This window comes from Vigna umbellata, chromosome 8 (genome assembly GCF_029865625.1).
Source record: "Vigna umbellata cultivar VRB3 chromosome 8, Vumbellata_1.0, whole genome shotgun sequence".
NCBI lineage: Eukaryota > Viridiplantae > Streptophyta > Magnoliopsida > Fabales > Fabaceae > Vigna > Vigna umbellata.
The window spans coordinates 26554160-26575249 of record NC_142172.1 but is presented as its reverse complement, the minus strand read 5'-3'; the positions used below and the strand labels follow the sequence as shown (position 1 = coordinate 26575249).

Here is a 21090-nt window from a genome sequence, read left to right as displayed (position 1 = left end):
GAGGATATCCATAACTTGAAAGGTCACTTGAAAGACACAAGGACCGACTTGAACGGGCAATTCAATTTCTCCCATCACTACCCTTTTACTACCGTCAAATGCCCTCACAATCATAGAGCTCGGCTTCATGTGCATTCCATCACAGGGGAGCTTCTCCAATGTCGATTTTGGCATGACGTTCAGAGAGGAGCCATGTCCACCAAGACACGCGCTATAACGTGATCTAAACATTTCACAGAGACATGAAGAGCCTTGTTATGCCCTCTCCCCTCAGTGGGTATCTCCTCATCAGTAAAGGTGAGGTAATTATTAGCGATGATGTTGCCAACAATGTCCTCAAACTTGTTCAACGAAATACCTTGCTCAACATGAGCCTCACTGAGTACCTTCATCAACAACTTTCTGTGAGAGGTAGAATGCATAAGCAATTCTAACAAGGAAATCCGAGCAGGCATGCGATTCAACTACTCCACCACCTTATACTCACTCTGTTGAATGAATTTTAAAAATTCGCAGGCCTCTTCTTCGGATATTTCTTTCTTTTCCTCCTCGTTAGGGGTCTCCTCTACCTGCGTGCCCTTTCCTTTTAAGACCTCTCTAGCCTTTGCGGCCATTGTTGTTTCATTATTATTGGTCCCCTCTTTTGTCACCATTGGTGACGCGAAGATTCGACCACTTCTCGTCATCCCACCTATGCCTGTTATGTTTTCAACGGCTGAATCTGCGCCTTTTCCCTCATCTAACACATGTGCTCCATACCTCCAAGGGACAGCCTTCTCGCTTTTGTAAGGAAAGGGAGACGGCGCCCGAATGACGACAGACGGCTTTTCTTCAGCCACTGGTATAGGGGTGGTTCTAGTGAAATGGATCACCAACGGCTCAGGCAGAGTTACGTCGGATTCCCCACCAATCTGTGTAAACACTTCCCCCTCCTCATCCTTGTGGCATACTTGCATCAAACCCCGATCCAGCAAGTCTTGCAGAACATATTCAAATTCACCACATTCCTCAATAGAGTGTCCATCATTCGGATGAAGCGCACATGTTACGTCCTCGTCATAATCACCTTTTAAAAGGCCCACCTTTATCAGCGCCTTGAAGATAAACTTTCTGGAACTTCGGATTTCACCCGCGTCCCTTATCAACTCATGTTTTTCATCCTCGATGGCATTCGTCGAGGCATTCCCATGCCCAGAAAGTCGATTAGAGCCTGTACTTTGTGTTTAAAAGCCAGACACCTCTCAGTTGAGTGACCAACACCTCCTTCATGGTAACTACATTTGGCCTCTGCATCATAACCCCTGGGGTACGGAGGTTGCATGGGCTTCATTGGACAAATAGCAACCAAACCCCTTTTGACGAGATGGGGTAACAATTCTGTGTAAGTTGTAGGGATAGGGGTGAAATTAACAAACTGGTTCCTTCTTGGGTAAGGGTTTTGGCCCGCATTCTGATTTGGACCCGCAATTGCCCCAGCCCTCCAAATATCAGCTGGGGGCAACGGCGGTTGATAATACCCTTGTTGTTGTTAAGGCCTGGCTTGATGAGCAAACGCCGCATTAGCTGCAAGAGGGGGTTGCCCCAAGTATGGTCGGAAGCTATGAGTGGGAGCTTGACCTCTCCACACAGGCATTGCCGATGCCGCATGCACATCCCCTTCCTTCTTCTTTCCCGCATTGAAATTGGGTTTTTTGTAATTTGCGGTTGCGGGTGAACTGTATGCAATTTTCCCACTTTTAACCCCAATTTCTATCCTTTCGCCTATTACAATGATATCTGCGAAATTGGCAGACACGTTCCCGACCATGTGCTCGTAAAATGGCGGCTGGAGAGTGTTCACAAACATTGCCACCACCTCCCTGTCATACAAAGGTGGTTCGACTTGTGCAGCTAACTCCCTCCACCGTTGGGCATATTCCTTGAAAGTTTCGTTGTCCTTCTTTGACATATTTTGCAGCTGCAGTCGATCCGGTGCGATGTGCGTGTTGTATATATACTGCTTTACAAAGGCGTCTGCCAGGTCTGCCCAGCAACGAATTCGAGACGGCTCAAGATGGGTGTACCAGTTCAACGCTACCCCAGCCAAACTGTCTTGAAAAAAATGGATGAGTAGCTTATCATCGTAAGCGTACGCAGCCATCTTTCTACAGTACATGGTCAGATGGCTTTTCGGGCAGGTATTACCTTTGTATTTCTCGAACTCCGGTGCTTTAAATTTGTGTGGTATCATCACCCCGGGAACCAAGCTCAGCCTCGCAACATCTCCAAACCCATAGCTTTCGACCCCTTCAATGGCCCTCAATCTCTCCTCCAGAATTTCCAACCTACTCTTGGCCCCATCAGCACTACTAACTACTCCCTGCAACATGGTGTGTGGTATGACTTTGGCTGAAGAGCCCTCTCCAGTACCCATATGCGGTACTGGGGTCACCCGAATTCCATCAGTTGTGTTGGTCTCATTAATTCTCGTGCCCCCTATGGGAGCCGACACTGAAACAGGTCCTTGAGTACCGGTCAGTATTACATTAGCCGTTGGGGGAAGGGAGACTGAAGTTTGCTCTACTTCTGCGTACTCTCCTGTAGGAGGAGTATAACCTGGAGGTAAGCCATACATCGGGAAAGGGACCGATTGGCTTACAGCATTGAACATCGGGGGATAATGGTGGGCATTCCCCTCAACTCGTGCAGATGAAGACTCCCCAGTAGTCTTTAGGGATTCGAGGGCTGCCAAGATCTGGCCAACCTGGTCTTTCAACAAACTAACATCAGCCTTGATGGATTCATGCGAGTCCTCCCAACTGTCCATGACTCTCGAATTGGCTCGAGTCCTATAGGGATGTCGTGGAAACTTAGCCGTTGTCCCTCACTCGTACTGCTTTATTATTTTAATCGAATCAAATTAGATGAGAATGGCATATGCTAAAGAAAAATATGATGCATGCTAGTGACGGATGGAAATCACAGGATCATGATAACATCACTGGTGGAAATTAACACAAGTTGGTACCAAACGAACATTCCGCATCTTTCATTTAAAGAAAATTCAGTTCAATACATTGCCTAAAGGCACAAAATACAATAATCTCATTTATACATCACTCCTGAGCTCGAACGATGAAGGATTTCATCTCGCCTACCAACCATTTACAATGATTAATAAAAAGTTTGATTTCTTCCGGCGGGTTACAAGAGTGGGTACTAGCTTCGGCGTCCAACACCATCTTGGGGATGTCTTCAATTGCCCCGTTTGCCAACATAGCCAATTGGGAAAAACTCCCCTTCCAGTGCTTCACAGCCTCTTCTTGCTCTGCGATGTGATCTTCTATTCGCTTTACCAAGGCTTGATGCCTTTCTTCAAACTCCACCGACCTCCACCGTTCCTCTTGTTCCTCAATATATTCCTCCATTTGTTTTATCAGAGTTCGATGCTCTTCTTCTGCTTCTGCTAGCTTCCAACGCTCCTGGTTCATATCCGCCTCAAACGACATGGCCATTTCCTTCATCTCGTGCCCCGCTTTTTCTACCTGAATCTGCGCTTCTCTTAGTCTTTTCAAGGCCTCCTGCTTATCTCTTTTGGCTTCTTCGTAGAGGTGCTTCCACTGTTTTGCCTCTTCCAACGCTGCATTCTTCTCTTTAACTCTCATGGCCAACTCTTTGCTTGCGGCTGCAAGATCTTGTTTTAATCGGAATGTATAATCTCTTTCGGCCTTCTGATTTCTGACAACTTCTTCATAGGCCTTTGCTTTTTCTTCTTTGTCATTCCTCATATCAACAAAATCGTTGTGCGCAGTTCATAATTCCTTTCCCAACCTAGCATTCCTCTCCCTCAATTTTTCCACTTCTGCCTTCAACTCCTTCATCTCTTCACTCTCTAGGTCTTGGGAGGGCTCTTCATTAACCGGCTGATCATTGATTGGTTTGAAAGGCAGTTTGACTTCCCTCACCCTCTCCAGGATCCATGTATGATAACTAACTTTGTTGTCCACCACTCCCAGCCTTAGATCCTTTTCGGCTCGCATAACGCTTTTCCAAGCACTTCTAATTTTCCTCAACGCTTCAGTGAAGTGTCCATCCTCATAATAGATGAACAATGTTGTGAGGTAGTCCGGTGAAGGCGCCCCCTTCATGGGATGTCCGAATTGCCTTTGAACCAAGACAGGGTTATAATTGATGCAATATCGGGTACCTATGAGGGGTACATTGGGAAAGTCGCCACAATGATGGATAGAGGGCTTAATCGCAAGCCAAGGAAAACGCCACTTTACTTTTCCTCCATTCAAACCAGCAAAGAATTGGGCCCACTCATTTCCTCCTTTGTCTTTGAGCCCCTGGTGTGACGGATCTTCCGGTGAACACCTGGCATCAACCGACCCCTTACATACACGCGCAATCATCCATGCATACAGCGCCGGCAAACAACAAAGAATTTTCTTCCCTTTTCTCTCATGGCAAAAACTCATGGTCCCATAAACATCTGCAAGTATTGCTGTTACAGGGTTCTCCGATCTTGTCCTTTTTGCCACGAAGACATCCATTGCGGTATAATCCACAAAGTCCTCTACTTTAGGAAACAACATGACGCCATACAAGGTAAGTGCTAACACATCCATGAAAGTATCCCAGTCTTCCCCGTCGGCTAGATGATGCAAGTATTGTTCCAAATATCCTTGTGTCAGTCCACGTACCTGATTCCTTGTTGCCAACCTATCTTCAAGGTCCTTGGGCTGTAATTTCATTATGGCGGCAATAGTAGAGATAGAAGCGTGATGCTCCAAGTGCTGATACGGCGTGGTACCCTCCAGCGGTAAACCGAGGATATGCTCAAACTCTTCTATGGTCGGTGCTAGTTGGAAGTCTTGAAAGGTGAAGCATCTCAGCGGGGAATCATAATACTGTGCTAGGGCTGTGATAGCAGGCAACTGTACCTCCACTTCCATTAGGCCCAGCAGGTTTCCATACTTCTTTGTGAAGGCTTCTCTCTTTATGGTCTTTAACCTCTTGCCTAAATTTATCAGCCCTGTCAAGTTTCCACTGTGAGTCCTCAGGCGAGATTTCTTTCTTAACACGGCAGAGTCGGTCTGTTGTGTGGCACCAGATCTTGCATCAACTTCCATCTTGTATGAGATCAAGTGAACACCTGTGATTTCCCCTAAAACCAGCATGTTACCGAATGATGAATGAACATGATGCATGAAAATATAGTGAAGTGGAACAACATGACGAACAAAAAAATGCATGCATGGTATGAGAATGCAAAGTCATTATTTTTGAAAAAGAACAAACAGTGTGAGAGTTACAGGTATATACATTTCTCCCTTTGTGCCCTAATAGAGGTTCAACGCTTTGGAGTTCAAGGTCAAGTACATGCATTCTCACAAGGAAGGTACCCTGAACCTAAAGATCAATGGTCACTAGAGCTATGGCCCCCTTCATAGCATCTCCACAACAGTCGAGTAATCAACTAGGTGTGAAGACACAAATGAAGAAAACAAACTCTAGTTGGGGTTCTCACGATAGCCAAACAGGAAGTATGTCCCAAGTGGCACCGCTACACAACCCCTTTATTTCTAAGTTTCACTCAGACCCGGGTATAGGGTCCCACTCATGATATGCATAACGTGTGTGTGTGAAGGGAGAATGCAATGCAAACCCAAACCCTCACCTGCAAAACAACCAGAAAATTTCCCAGGCAGATATAAACATGTTTTCTACCCTAGGTTTCAATATAGAACAATCCGAGCAACTTATGCAATTATTCAAAATATCAAACATAGATAAAGAAAATGGGAAGGAAAACATAAAGAAAAACCACACCAGAATCGTGTATCTAATTAAATGGCTTGACTCTCTAAAAAAAGTCCCCAGTGGAGTCGCCATCTGTCGCAACCGGAATCGCGACGGGACGACGATCCAACAAAGGAAACGCGGGTTTTGAAAAGAGATTTTGGAGTCGCCACCATAGTTTATTATGGAAAACTACAGAAAAACCATAAAACGATAAAGCACGGTCCACGAAAACCAAAGATTGGGTTCGGGAGTCGGTTACGCGTGGGGAAGGTATTAGCACCCCACAACGCCTGCCCTAAGGCAGTACCTTTAACTAAATGCACGAATATGATGTGGTTTTCAAAATGTTTAATTATCCCCTAAAATAAAATTCTAAATAAACAAAACATATTTTTTAGTTTTTTGGGCCCGACAAGGATTGACCTTGCTCCTACGTATTCTCATTCAAAAATGAGAAATCAGGGTTACGTAGTTCTTTTGGAAACTGTGTTGAAAATTTTGATTAAGATATCGTTTGAAAATTTGGTTTGGAAATGATTTTGTATTTTTGGGAAATGAACCTGACAAGGACTAGCCTTGCTCCTACGTATCTCCACTCTTGATGGAGAATCAAGGATCACGTAGTTCTGAGTTCAAAAGATTGTTCGTTGCTTGAGAAAGCAGATGTTTTTTTTTATTTTTGAAGATTTTATGTTTTTAATATTTTCGAGAAAAAGCAGGTAATGAGCATTAGGCCGACGCGGACGGTCACACGAGTACTCATACCATTATTTAAAATTATTTAAATAAGAGAGAAAGGTATTGAACACTAGGACGATGCGGATGATCTCACGAGTGTTCGACCTTTAAGACATATTTTTGTAATTTTATTTAAAAGAGAGAAAAAGGTTTTTAGCACAAGGACGACGCGAGCGGTCACACGTGTGCTTAACCTTTAAAACATATTTTTGTAATTTTATTTAAAAGAGAGAAAAGGTTTTTAGCACAAGGACGACGCGAGCGGTCACACGTGTGCTTAACCTTTAAAACATATTTTTGTAATTTTTTTTTTATGTGTATATAACTAAAATTCTTATATATATTTTGAAATAAGTGGATATTTAAAAGAAATAAATAAAATAAAGTAATAAAATGAAATAAGGTAAAATGAAACAAGGTAAATAAAAGGCAAATAAATAAATAAATAATAAAATAAAAAAACAAAATGGGGGTTCCAAAATAAAAATAAAACAACAAAGAGGTGCCGAACGGTCAGTTGAAAAGCTTGGTTAACGAGCGGTCCGTGGTAGAGGCCGAACGTACGTTGGGAAAGTATTCAGAATCACGAACGCTCGTTGGGGAGAGTTGAGAACGTACGTTGAGAAAAGGGGCTCAATGACGAGCGCTCGTTGGGGACGAGCGTTCGCTGGGCGATGACTAACGGATGCTGGGAAATGGGCTGAATGACGAGCGCTCGTTGGGGACGAGCGTTCGTTGGGGAATTGGCGAACGGACGCTGGGAAAGGGGCTGAATGACGAGCGCTCGTTGGGGACGAGCGTTCGTTGGGGAATTGGCGAACGGACGCTGGGAAACGGGCTGAATGACGAGCGCTCGTTGGGGACGAGCGTTCGTTGGGGAATTGGCGAACGGACGCTGGGAAACGGGCTGAATGACGAGCGCTCGTTGGGGACGATCGTTCGTTGGGGACGAGCATTCGTTGGGGAATTAGCGAACGGACACTGGGAAACGGGCTGAATGACGAGCGCTCGTTGGGGACGAGCGTTCGTTGGGGTCGAGCGTTCGTTGGGGAATTGGCGAACGGACGCTGGGAAACGGGTTGAATGACGAGCGCTCGTTGGGGACGAGCGTTCGTTGGGGACGAGCGTTCGTTGGGGAATTGGCGAACGGACGCTGGGAAACGGGCTGAATGACGAGCGCTCGTTGGGGACGAGCGTTCGTTGGGGACGAGCGTTCGTTGGGGTGATGGTCACCAAACGGTCCGTCCAAGAAGTGGCCGGACGGACGTTCGGTGAGGAGGTAGATGACGAACGTTCGAAAAAGGCTTAACGTGCATTTAATTATGGGCTTGGCCCACCCAGGTGGTTTCTAACCTAGAATTCCCCTAGGGGTTCTGCCCTCCCATCCTCATTCACTCATTCACGCCGTTCCTCTCAAATGAGGCCAACATCTCCTTCTCTCTGACCAAGAACCCTAGTGAAAGTCACCACCTCTGCGCGCACACTGACGTTTCTGCCAGATCGACCACCGCTTGTGCCGCCGGAGCCCTCGTCAGCCCAAGCAGAGTCCGCCAGCTCCTTCTCTTCTCGCGCGGCTCGAAGACGGGTTTCTGCTTCCTCTCCTTTTCTTCTTCATGCAAGACCCAAGCTCACCGCCAACACACGCGGTTGCTGGGGCAGCTCCAGATTCGGCGCCAGTGATAACGGGGACAGCCTTGGTGGGTGTTTGGGTTAAAATTTTTTGAAAATGGCATTGGTATGGAATTGTGTATGAAGGATATCAGTTTACAGGTTTGGATCCTGCAAATAGAGTATTGGTCTCTTGTTGAAGGTCGTGAGGCGTGTTTGGGTTGTTGGGAATGGATGAAGGAGATATCTGAAGAGTGAAATAGAGGCCTCAATGGTGTTTTTGCGCGATGATAGGTGCAGTGGATGATGGGTTATGTTCTTTGATGGAGGTGTTCACGGGTGTTGGAGATGATGGAGAGTGGTCAGAGGCGAATGATGAATGGAGAGTAAGATGAAGATGATAGGTGTTGGTGACTCGAAGGAATCGGAGATAAAGGCAGAGGAAGATATGGGGTTCGAAGGAGGTGTTGCACGGAGAAGAAAATGGATTTGGCAGGGGCGTGTGGTTGGGAGTGATGAGCCGAGGGGTGGCAAATGAATATGGTTGATGATTCAGGGAGGGGGAGTGACACGCCGAGGGAGTTCTCGGTGGTTGGGAGGGCGGTTCCAGTGGAGAACGAAATGGTTCGGTGAGGATGAAGACGTTGTTCTATTATCTCTGTTATCCCATTTACTGTTTCAATTTCAATGTTGATGGTTGGAAATGGGCAGAGGCGTGGAAGCCTATTTTGATCGAAGTGGAACAAAAGAAGCATATAGGAGTGGGTCTGGGGAGGATGATGATGATCGATAACAGTGAACATGAACCAATATCCACAACACTAAGAGCAATCAAAGACAGTCATAGGCAAGCCTAGCAACTTCAACATACATATGTGCATATGTGCAAGAGCAAGCAAACAACTCACTAAAACAACATTACTTACCTCTCGAAGATCCACTTACTATGGTAAGCTTGCGTTTCCAATGAATCCCCTTCTCCCTTGAATGGCCGACTTCTCCCTTCTCTTTGCTGTGAATAATGTCTCTGGTCCTTCTTTGCAAGTGCCAATGGTGAAGGCTCGAGAGACAGTGTGTGAAATCCTCCTCTTCTTTGCTCTCCAAAACCAGAATAATAATGCCTTCCCTCTGCTCTCTCTGCGTTTTTGCGCAATCCTCTGTGTCCCCCCCAAATCGCTCCGTACCCAATTTCGTACGTAAAAACCAAAACGTTTCTGCCACCCCGCCACTCGCAGCCACGGTTTTCTGCTCTTCCCTTCCAACACGCACACCCCGTACCCTGTCTCCTAACCCCCAAACATTCTTTTCTCCTTTTTTCTTTTTTCATCTTACTAAAAGACAAAAATACCTTTTTCTTCTTTTTTTTTATTTATTTATTTTTTATAATATTAGAACAAAATAGAATATAAATGGAATAAAACTACAAAAAACAAAAATAAAAATAAAAATAAAATAAAATAATAACAATAAAAATAAAAAGAGAAAAAAAGAAAAAGAATAAGTAAGGTGAGAAATAAAAATAAAAATAAAGATAAAAATAATATAGGAACATAATAAATAAATAATAAAAAAAATCATAAAATAAGTAAATCAATAAAAATAAAGGGATAGAAAGCAAAATAAAGTAAAACAGTAAAAAAAATAGAAATAAAAATAGGAACATAAACTACAGTAAAAGCCAAAAAATCAATCCGGACGAAATTTGGTATTGACACCTTGGTTGTCACAATGCCATCATGGTACTTGAGGTTGTTTTAGAACACTCAAATCAGGTCAGGATAGATACATCCCTTTTGTTCAACCAAATTGGTGATACTTTGGGTTCGAAATAGATCAGGAAATTGAAAGCCATAGTATCTGTAGAATTCCAATCTGATAAATTTGACACCCAATATGCGACGTTCTTGCCAAAAATAGGCAAATTCAGCTTGTTTCACCGGGTCGGAGATCCAAGTCAGCCATTTCAGCAAAAAGGGTATAAGGAGAATGTATGAGAAAAAGGGTCAAATCCTGGAAAAATTGAGTTTGACCAAATTTAGGTGCAAGGAGTGGTTGTTAATCAATTATGAATGAGTATTTGATAACTCTCACATTTTTCACCTTTAATTGTGTTTAGAAGTCTAGGTAAGTGTATTTTAGTTTTTTATTGTTTAGAATTAGGATAGATTTAGGTTTTTCTTTAAAATCTTTAGTTTTGGTAAATTTTAGTTAAAAATAGGTTTTTAGGTGTAATTTTTAGTTTTTGTTAATAATTAGAAAATTTATATTTTTCTAGAAAATCTTTAATGAAAATCTTTCTTTTTAATTGGTAGATTTCCTTTTCTTTTCTTTAATTTTGTATTGATAGTTTTTTCTTTGATGCGTATATGAAATAAAATGGGATGTTGCACTCAGATTGAGCCTTAGTAATTGGGCTGAAATGAAACTGCACTAGGCCCCTTGGTATAAGCTGCAAAGTTGCTGCCACATTTGAATTAGGCCGATGGAAGGCTGATCTGATGTTGTTGCCACCATTGGGATGAATTGAAAAGCAATTGTGCTGGATTGGTAATGAAATTGGGCCTAAATGGTCAGCTGAATTGCACTACGCTGGATTCTGGGTTGGGCTCTAACTTATTGATGCGACACCGTTTTGAGGATATACAACTGCCAACTTTAGGGGGTCTATCTCGAGAGCAATCCCAAAAGCTAGGGCTTGCTCGTGTGAGAGGAAGAAAGCTCCCAAATGCTAAAGTGCCACTTAATAGAAGATGATCAGAGCTTGAACCGACGAGGATGCTGAAGTGATCAAAGGGTTCAAACGCAATCTCGTGACCAAAGTGAACGTGAGACGTTCAATTAAAGATAAGTACGAAGCGTCACGAACAAGTTTTTCTTTTTCCCTTTTTCTTTTCTCTTCGTTTTTTTCTTCTTTCTTCAATCCTATATAAAGGGGTTTTCTACCATGTACACTACACATTTTTCATACTCTGCAATACGCTCTTTAGATTAGAATTTTTGTTCTTTCGTGGAAGTAGGGTTCTTGGCTACTAGATTTCACCTTGAAGCTCGTGGGAGTGACAGTCGCGAGTGGTTTGGTGAGTTCGGTAGTGTGTAATTTTCTTTCTCATGTTAATAAAGTTCAGTTATATGTTTTTGTTCTATTCTTGTTTGCGTTTCGATTTTGTTCTTTGCTTTTTATTTTTGTAATTGAATTGTTTTGAGAAATTGATCTGGACTCTAGAGCTCTGCATTCTATAATTTCTTTTTGGAATTAAGGGACTCCACAGTGAGCATTCTTTATCGAGATGTCTTCTCGGGTCAGAGATGAGTCCAATGCATAAAAATTGATTCAAATTTGTGTTTCTTTTATCTGATTTAGGTTTGCATTGATTGAGAATGAGTAGGAAGTACCACTGCAAGTTCTTAAATATGAACTATAAGGCTCTGTGATGGGCTTACTTTAGTCAGAATGTCTTTTTGAGTGTAATTGAAACTTTATCCTCAATCATTTGCACATTTAAATTCTGTTTGTGAATTTTAGATTGATGAATAGACAAATGAACATTGGTTGGAAAAATTAGTGCAAAGAGTCAAATTATGTTCTGAAATATGACCTAGAATACCCTGTATTGGGATTCAACTTCACATTATGTCTTCCTGAGAACTCTAAGCACTCTTTTATTCACTCCAATGTACATTCACCCACAAATTCAATTATGCTTTTGAGTTTGTTATTTTGCTTTTGATTAGTTAGAATTTAGGTACTGATTTTACTTTGTTTTAATTCTAAATTCTTTTATCATTTGCTTTCTGATGTTATCTGAATTAGGTTAGCTTTAATCTTTGATGTTGATTTAATTTCTCTTAGGATTCTGCATTATATTTACATTTGTGGTTCTAATTTTGATACTATCATTTTGCTATTTAACTTTAGGTTTGATTCATTGTATAACTTTTGAATTGTTACTGTCATGTGTCCGTGATTTGATTCCAATTTCCAAGCTTGTATGTCTTTTATCTTTTAGCATTTAATTTTGCATTATGAATTGATTTGTTGAATCTAGTTTTAGTGCAATTCTCCATTCATTTGGCTTTGTTATGTGTATATATCATTCATTTTCACTGAATTGATTTCATGCATCTTTAGTTTCCCTATCCAGTTTTACTTCTAGTATCCTTGCCTCATTAATTCATACCATTTATAGGTTAGTTACTTACTGTTTTGATTTGTATGCGTAGTTAAGTTTAATTTTTTCAGTACTTTATGTAGGTTTTATTTCTTTTCATTTTATTTATTGATTTTTCTTTTATACAAATTTGATTTCTTTACTCTTTTCTTTTTAATTTCTTTGTTTAATTTATTTCCCCACCTTGCATTAGTAATTAGTTAATAGTTAGTAAGTAAATGAAAGAATTAACTAAACACTTTAAACTTAATTGTACCAAGTCCGAGGATTGATACTTAGGTTGTCCCTATACTTCATTAGTAGGCAAATCTAGTTTGTTCTGATTTTGTCCGACCAAATATCTGTTTAACAATATTTATAGAGGAAATTGGAAAACTAGCCGTTTATAGCCATTTTTTAACATTGCAACGACTCTATTTTTGAATTTGCAAGCGTGATAAACGATTATCACTAATGATAAATCGATTATCTGGTCAAAAAATAATTTCCAGAAAATCACTGGTAATCGATTATTGATAGAGATAATCCATTATCTGTTCATGAATACCTAGATTTGAAGAGCAAGCTAGGATAATCGATTATGCTTCGCAATAATTGATTATTTGCGAACCTAAAACTTTTCTGAAAGCTCAAAATAATCGATTATAGTTATCAATTAATCGATTAAATAAGTTGGCGTTATAAAAAAACTTAAATTTTTCATGAATTTTTATTCTAAGATATATTTATTACTCCCAACTCTCTTCTAAGATCATAAAACCTATCCTTGGGTAATGCCTTAATGAAGATATCAACTAATTGATGCAAAGTATCAATATATTCTATTGTGCAATCACTCTTTTGAATATGGTCTCTTAAAAAATGGTGTCTTATCTCTATGTGTTTAGTTCTAGAATGCATTATAGGGTTCTTGGTCAGGTTTATGGCACTAGTGTTGTAACATTTTAAAGGAATGTGATCAAGGAAGATATTAAAATCTTCTAATTGTTGTTTCATCCACAAGATTTGGGCACAACAGTTTCCTACAGCAATATACTCTACTTATGTGGTAGACAAGGCTACACAACTTGTTTCTTTGAGTCCCAAAACACCAAAGAACAGCCCAGAAAGTGACATGTACCACTAGTACTTTTCCTATCAATTTTACAGCCCCCATAGTCAGCATCACAATACCCTATCAAATTAGGCGTTGCATCAGAAGGATACCAAAGACCAAAAGAAGTAGTCCCTTTAAGATATTTTAAGATTTCCTTAAACCAGTTAAATGGGATTCCTTAGGATTAGCTTGGTACCTAACACACACACATACACTCTGCATGATATCTGGTCTACTAGTTGTAAGATATAATAATGATCCTATCATACCTCTAAACATTGTTTGATTTACTTCTTCCCCAAATTCATCCTTATCTAAATAGCAGGAAGTTGCCATAGGGGTTTTGGCTTCTTTAGAAGTGTACATTCCAAATTTCTTAAGTACTTCTCTACAATATTTGCTTTGGGAGACAAAGGTTCCCCCTTCCATTTGTTTTATTTGTAGTCCTAAGATAAAGTTTAGTTCCCCCATCATAGACATCTCAAACTCTCCTTGCATTATATTTGCAAAACCCTCACATAAATAATCATCAGTAGATCCAAAGATAATGTCATCAACATACACTTGAACAAGCAATATATGATTTCCTACTTTCTTAATAAACAAGGTTGAATCAACATTTGCTCTAGAAAATTCATTTTCAATCAAAAAGGTACTAAGTCTTTCATACCAAGACCTAGGTGCCTGTTTAAGGCCATACAAAGCCTTTTTCAATTTATAAACATGATCAAGAAATTTAAAATCCTCAAATCCAGGTTGACGAACATACACTTCCTCCTTTATAAATCCATTTAGAAAAGCAATTTTCACATCCATTTGATACAATTTAAATTTTATCAAGGATGCATAAGCAAGTAAAAGTCTAATTTCCTCTAACTTGGCTACTAGGGCATAAGTCTCATCATAGTTTATACCTTCTTCCTCTTGACAGTAGCCCTTAGCAACTAGTCTTGCTTTGTTCTTTGTGATGTTTCCATCTTCATATAGGTTGTTTTTGAACACCCACTTTGTGCCAATGACTTGATAATCCTCTTTCCTAGGAATGAGTTCCCAAACATCATTCCTTTCAAATTGGTTTAGCTCTTCTTGCATTACAATGCACCATTTGTCATCTTGAAGAGCTTCTTTTAAGTTGTTGGGTTCTATCTGAGACACAAAAGCTACAGTGAGACAAAAGTTATTTAAGTTGTGTCTGGTAGTTACCCATTTTGATATATCTCTAATGATGTTGTCCAAGGAGAGCCCACGAGGTTGTTGGTAGTTTTTAGGATCAACTTCTTGATTTTGAGTTTTCCTATGATTGTTTTCATTTAAAAACATCTCTTCAAGAGCTTCCCTTAAATAATCCTCATCACCTGCAATAGGTTTCTTTGACTCAAGAGAGTTCCACCAAAACTCTTGATTCTAGATGGACCAAACAAATCCATATGCAAGAGTTCTAAAGGTTTTGATGTTGAAATCATACTTTTGGATGAAAAAAAGGATTTGGTTTGTTTTCCTTTTTGACATGCAGCACAAAGTTTGTCTTTCTCAAATTTTAGCTTGGGAAAACCAATCACAAGGTCTTTAGAAATTAATTTGTTCAAATGTTGCATATGAATGTGTGCAACCCTTTTATGCCATAGCCAAGACTTTTCCTCTTTTGCAACTAAACATGTTATGCTCTATGACTAGATGCACTTTCAATGTCAATCAAATAAATGTTGTTATGCCTAACACCTTGCAAAGAAATATCAGAAGAATTTTTTAAAGTAAACAGTGCATTTATCACTTTCAAAAGTTACCTTGAGACCTTTGTCACATAATTGACTTATGCTTAGAAGGTTGTGCTTGAGACCTTCAACATATAACGCGTCTTTTATGGTCAAAGTGTTCCCTCCTCCAATGTCTCCAGTTCCAATAATTCTTCCTTTATTGTTATCCCCATATGTAACAAATCCTTTCTTCTTCTTTTGAAAAGAGATGAACCTCTTCTTCTCACCAGTCATGTGTCTTGAACAACCACTGTCAAGATACCACGATGACTTCTTTGACTTAGAATGTTCCTACAAAACAAGTTGAGCAAGAATTTTAGGTCTTCAATCTCATTATGGGTCCTTGGGGTTAGTATCAAACAAACATCATTTAACAACTTTAACCCATGCATACTTTCCATTAGACACTCCAAAATGTTTAATGTTGCATTTGTTTGATGTATGACCATGCTTCATGTAATAAAAGCAACAAACACTAGGCATTTTATTTTTCACAAAGGTGCCTTTTTCAACCCAGACTTTATGAGTTATTTTACCTTGTGGTTTCTTATGTTGATGCATGCTCTTGTTTCTAAAATTTCTCCTTTTAAAGAAAGTTTGATCATGTGAGTTAGACTTGGTTGCTCAAGCAAGTAAGCTCTCAAGTATATCAATATCAAACATATGACTCTTACAAGACAAACACTCAACAGGATTTTCATTTACATTAAACTAGGACACTTTAGTTTCAAGATTGCAAATTTTATTTCTTAGAATGACCTCTTCATCTAATGCACTTTCATATTGTAATTTAAATTCATGAAATTCTTTCTTTAATTTCTTATTTGCAACATCTAATTTTCAGATTCATTCATCAATTCAAAGAAATGTTTTTTTAAATCTAATTCACTAGACTCAAAGCTAGAACCTACTTGACTTCCAGCATCATCAAAGTCAGCCATTAAACAGAGATTTGCTTTCTCGATTGATTCACTTGAGCTTGAAGAACTATAATCATTTTCTTCCCATGCTATATAAGCCTTTTTCTTCTTGGGAAATTTCCTTTCTTTCTTTTCTTCACTTCTTTTGTTCTTAGGATAGTGAGTCTTTACATGTCCTTTTTCTCCATATCCAAAGCATTTGATGCTTGATGGAAATCCTTGATTCTCCCTTCTTTATCCTCGGTATTTGTCCTTTCCTTTTGCTCTCATGAACTTAGCAAATTTTTTTATCATGTGGCTCATGTTTTCCTCATCATCAAAGTCATCATCATCATTTCTTTTTGAGCTTTTTCCTTTAGAAATTTCATATTTGAAGGCAAGATTCTTCTTCCTTCCTTAATCCTCTTCTGTAGTCAACCTATTCAATTCTAGCTCGTGCTCACGAAACATTCTAAAGAGAATTGCCATTGACATTTGGGTGAGATTTTGTGACCCTGAGATTGTTGTTACCTTTGGTGTCAAATACCTATCCAATGATTTCAAAATTTCTACATTCAATTCATCAACATCAAAGGTCTTACCTAACCCTATTAGATGGTTCACTATGTGAGTGAAGCGCTTCTAAACATCAAAAATTGATTCTCCAAGCTGCATCCTAAACATCTCATATTCTTCGATGAGTATGTTTTATGTAACTCTGAGGACTTCCCACATCTCCTGCGCGGTCTTACACGCATAAATTCTATATAATGTTACGAGCCTTAATATCAAATTGGGCTATTCTATTTTTCTCATTAGTCTAGTTAAAGTAAGGTTTTTCAACTTCAACACCATCAACAGACCCCATGAAAATTTCCAATCTAACTTTCCAGAATGCATAGTTATCACCAGTAAAAGGAGGAGGTCTGTTGATGGAAGCACCTTCAACCTAAACTTGATTTTGACCGACCATTTTTCGAAAATTTTGAAAGAATATCAAAGTAAGCTCTGATACCAATTGTAGGTATTAAGGAGTCGCGCAGCGGAATAAAAAGCGATTATAAGAGTGGAAAGCGTGTAGTAGTTAATAAACAAGTTACAGTGGTCCGTTTTAAAAAATTGATTTTCTTAAAGCACTTTTATCCAACAGTTGGTGTGCTAAAAGTGTAAAGAATGTAGGGAAGAAAAAAATCACACAAATGATTTTTATCCTAGTTCGAATCAAAAGATTCTACGTCCAGTCATTAATCACTATAACAAGTGATTAACTATTTCACTAAAAACAGTTTAACAGTTACAATAAGATGAATAGAAATTAAGAACAACAAAAACCTTCCTTCGCCAAACGAACCGGAAGAAACCGCTCAGCCAACTTGAAGAGAATCGCTCCTACCTTAGACACACTAAGCGCGAGCTTCTCCTATTCAAAAGACTTAACAAGAGCACACTATCACTTGAGAACTTCCTTAGACAAACCGTATTCTCAAATGGCATAGATATTTTCTAAAGAGTTTGGGAAAGAGTATATATAGCCTAGAGGTCAGAATTTATTAAGACATTTCCCAACTGCCAGTGATAATCGATTATGCTTGTCCGTTATGGGTTTTTCAAAAAGTGATAATCGATTATTTCGAGAGATAATCAATTATCTACGAGACTTGGGCAGTACTGACTCATAATAGAATAATCGAGTATTCTGAGCAATAATCGATTATTTACGCGAGCAATTGATTTTCAAATGAGCTCGTGATAATCGATTATTACACTAAATAGTCGATTATCTCCTCAAACATTCTAAAGACAGAAAAACTTCTAATTGTTTACATTATCAAGGTTTATTCTTATTACAATTGATTTTAGAGAAATGTTTTTAAATAAATTATAACTAAAGTCTTCAAGTTCTTCATTTTGTAGCATCATCAAAATCATAATCTTCAAGACACCAATGCTCCGCATTGGTAACACACTAGTCATATACTAAGTCAACTCCTATCAGCAAAAGTCAACATAATGAAATATTAAGGGGTAAATAGCAAGTATATGAAAACCGTATCAGAATGGGCTAAATATTTATGAAAAACACCTAAAAATCATGAAAAGATCGCACAAAAAATTTCAAAGTAAAACTCAAAGTGTAGCTATGTCAACCAACACAGGAAAGTGTGAAGAATGGTAAAAAAAAACTTCAAAAATAAAAAAGAAATAGAAAACAGCCTCTTTTTGGAATTAGAGGCATGGGCTCCTAGCTATGCAAGTAGGGTTGGATTACTCGCATTTTTCTACCCAAAAAGCACGCATGATACGTCCACTTCTGACTCCGTGACCAAAAGTTATGTTGTCACAAAGTTTGGGCTCACCCACTTCTCACAAAACTGAATCTGGACAACCAGTAGTGCTTTTGGGATTTTTCTATGAAAATATGGAGTAAACGAAGTGACCACACCAAATTTCAACAAAAAACAAGACCCCTAGCTATCAAAACAAAAAATGTCAATTAATTACGAAAAAGTGGACACTATTCACGCACTATTCACTATGTGTGCAACTCTTCCATTGCATTCATGTGCCTCACAAGCCAAATAGAATCTAATTTCTCCTAATTATTACTCAAAAAAACAAAACACAACACAATTAAACATAACTTGTACACACAGACCATAACAGCACACACAACACACACTAACACAATAAAGTACCTAAGACTGAGTCGTTGGTCTCGGATACAGCGCCAAATTTGATCGAGGTCGTACTCGAATCAAATTAATGTGCAAATTAAAGGGAAATATACTAGGAGAATGACCCTTAGGTCGTCTCTTAAGGACCAAATGTAATTCAAGCAATAGGTCAAACAGGTAGTGAGGGTGTTATGTGGACAGTTTTACTAACTAAATTCACTAATTAAAACACTAGTTAAAACAATGGTTAAAGATAGGTTGGTGTTTAACTTAGTTACAATGCTTCCAATCATAGATTAGTAATAAATTAAACACTGCTCTCACCCTATTCCAACACCAATCAACCAAATAAGCGAGACTAATTGGGTTGTCCTAAATTTGAATTAAGCAAACGAATTGCACATGATTAATTGGTTCTAAACATTATGGATTAATTAACTAAGCGAGAACTAAACCCAATTAGACTACTAAGCGTGTTCTATTTGCAAGTGCAAAACTGATTGAACATGATGCAAAGCAAGTCAGTTACATCAACAACTCACAAACCTTATGGAACCATTGCAACCTCACTAAGCAGCAACCCAAACAGATTTAAGTTATCATTGTGAACAAACTAAAACACCAAAACGCAATGGAATTCATTATTAAACGCTGCAAAACAGAATTGAAAGCGAAATGGAAAATAAAATTATGCAGAACATGAAAATTCAATTCAAGAACAAAATCTCAAAGCAAGAACAAAGACACAATGCAGAATACGAAACTGAACAGAATGACAGTGAATTGAAAGCACACTAAACAAAACTGAATCAGTAAATGCAAATAATGAAGGCACCAAAAAATGTAAAATGAAAACGAGAGTGTAACTTGAAAAAATGAACAACAATGGAGAACAAATTCAAAAGCAAAATGAACTCAATGTAGTGAAATAAACTTCAATTAAATCAAAAACGAGTTCATGAGCAATGGAAATGGGTAAAAGATGGAAACCAAAAACCTAAGAATGGAGAGGAGTGCTCCCACTCTGTCCAAGCCTTCTAAAACGAAAAAGAGGAGAATGAAAGGGTGAGTGGGTTTGCCCCGGCCCAATGTGCTAAATCTGTCCAAAAATACCCTAAAAAATTACAATTTAAATTAAATTAAAATGTTGGTGTGGCTAGTGGAGAATGATGTGGTAGCCCTTAATGTCCCCCAAAATATGATTCCAAAAATTCCCCTACAATTAATAATGACAATAATGAAGCACAATTAGTAAAATTGGGGAAATAATGAACATTTAAGCACAATTTCCTAATTAAATGTAGTACAATAAGCTAAGTGAAGTCAAGAAAATATTGACTCATCAATGATTACAAACTAATATTATACTGTCATATACATTATTGCATACTCATACTTAGTTGATGATTCATTTCGCTTCACAACTATGTTGTATTACTAAAGTAACACTCAACACAGTTGAGAAAGTTCTGAGTTGTAGGTTTAATATAAAAGTTAACAAGTCTACATGAACATACCACTGGTCTGGCGTTATTGCCTCGGTTCTGAAAACAACTAAAGCCAAAAGTGCTGCACAGATATTTTCGTCAGACTGTAGATGGGAATGGCAGTTGGAGCAGAGACTCTACGACCTCGGTTATGAAAATAACCGAGGCTAGAAACCTTGCACAAATATTTTTGATAATGAAAAGTGTTTTGTTTGTCAGGTACACAAATCCTATGGCAACAGTTTCCTGTTTAACCGAAGTCATAGACCATCTATTACTTCATTTATTTGATAATTGAAGCATATTTTGTTGCAATAATTTCAAAAATATCACTGGAGAGTTTTGGTAAACCAAAGCACAATGGGTACAAATAGTATTTTTTTTTACTAGTGATTCTAAACATGGAAGGTTAAAGACATCTAAGAAGTGTTTGAAGTTTTTGTAAGGTACACTTTTAAATATTTTATCTTAATAGAGTTACACTTTTAACTTCTTGTTTCAACAAAATAATTAAATTTCTCTTGTAAAATAAAATTCTATTTTAAAAGTATAAAATTCTGTAATTAAACTTGGCAAAAAAAAAATAGTCAAATTTAAATATTTAAATAATATATAATAAGTTAATATTTCTTTCAATACGTGTTTACCAAAATTACTAGTAGTAAAATTTTAATTTATTTTTTAATAAAATTTAAATTTTATTGTTTTAGTTATTTGAAATATCTCCCACAATTTCTAAATTTCAATTTTTTTCTGTTTCCTCGTCCACTGAGACATGTTATTTAAAAATAAAATTTAAATTTATTAAATAAAAGAATTACTTTTTTTAGTTACCTCATCTTAAAAAGCTTTCCACCATCATCAAACCCAACTGGGA

At 38.5% G+C, this 21090-nt stretch overlaps 1 protein-coding gene across 1 annotated transcript; it reads right to left on the bottom strand.

Annotated features, from left to right (window-relative positions):
• Window positions 1–3791: 3791 nt before the first annotated feature.
• LOC148194359 (uncharacterized) lies at window positions 3792–5162 on the bottom strand. The gene is made up of 2 exons (XM_088097201.1): window positions 4473–5162; window positions 3792–4373 (listed from the first exon to the last, which is right to left on the bottom strand). Exons 1-2 carry the CDS (start codon window positions 5160–5162, stop codon window positions 3792–3794), a joined length of 1272 nt encoding a protein of 423 aa, XP_087953327.1.
• Between the last annotated feature and the right edge of the window lie 15928 nt (window positions 5163–21090).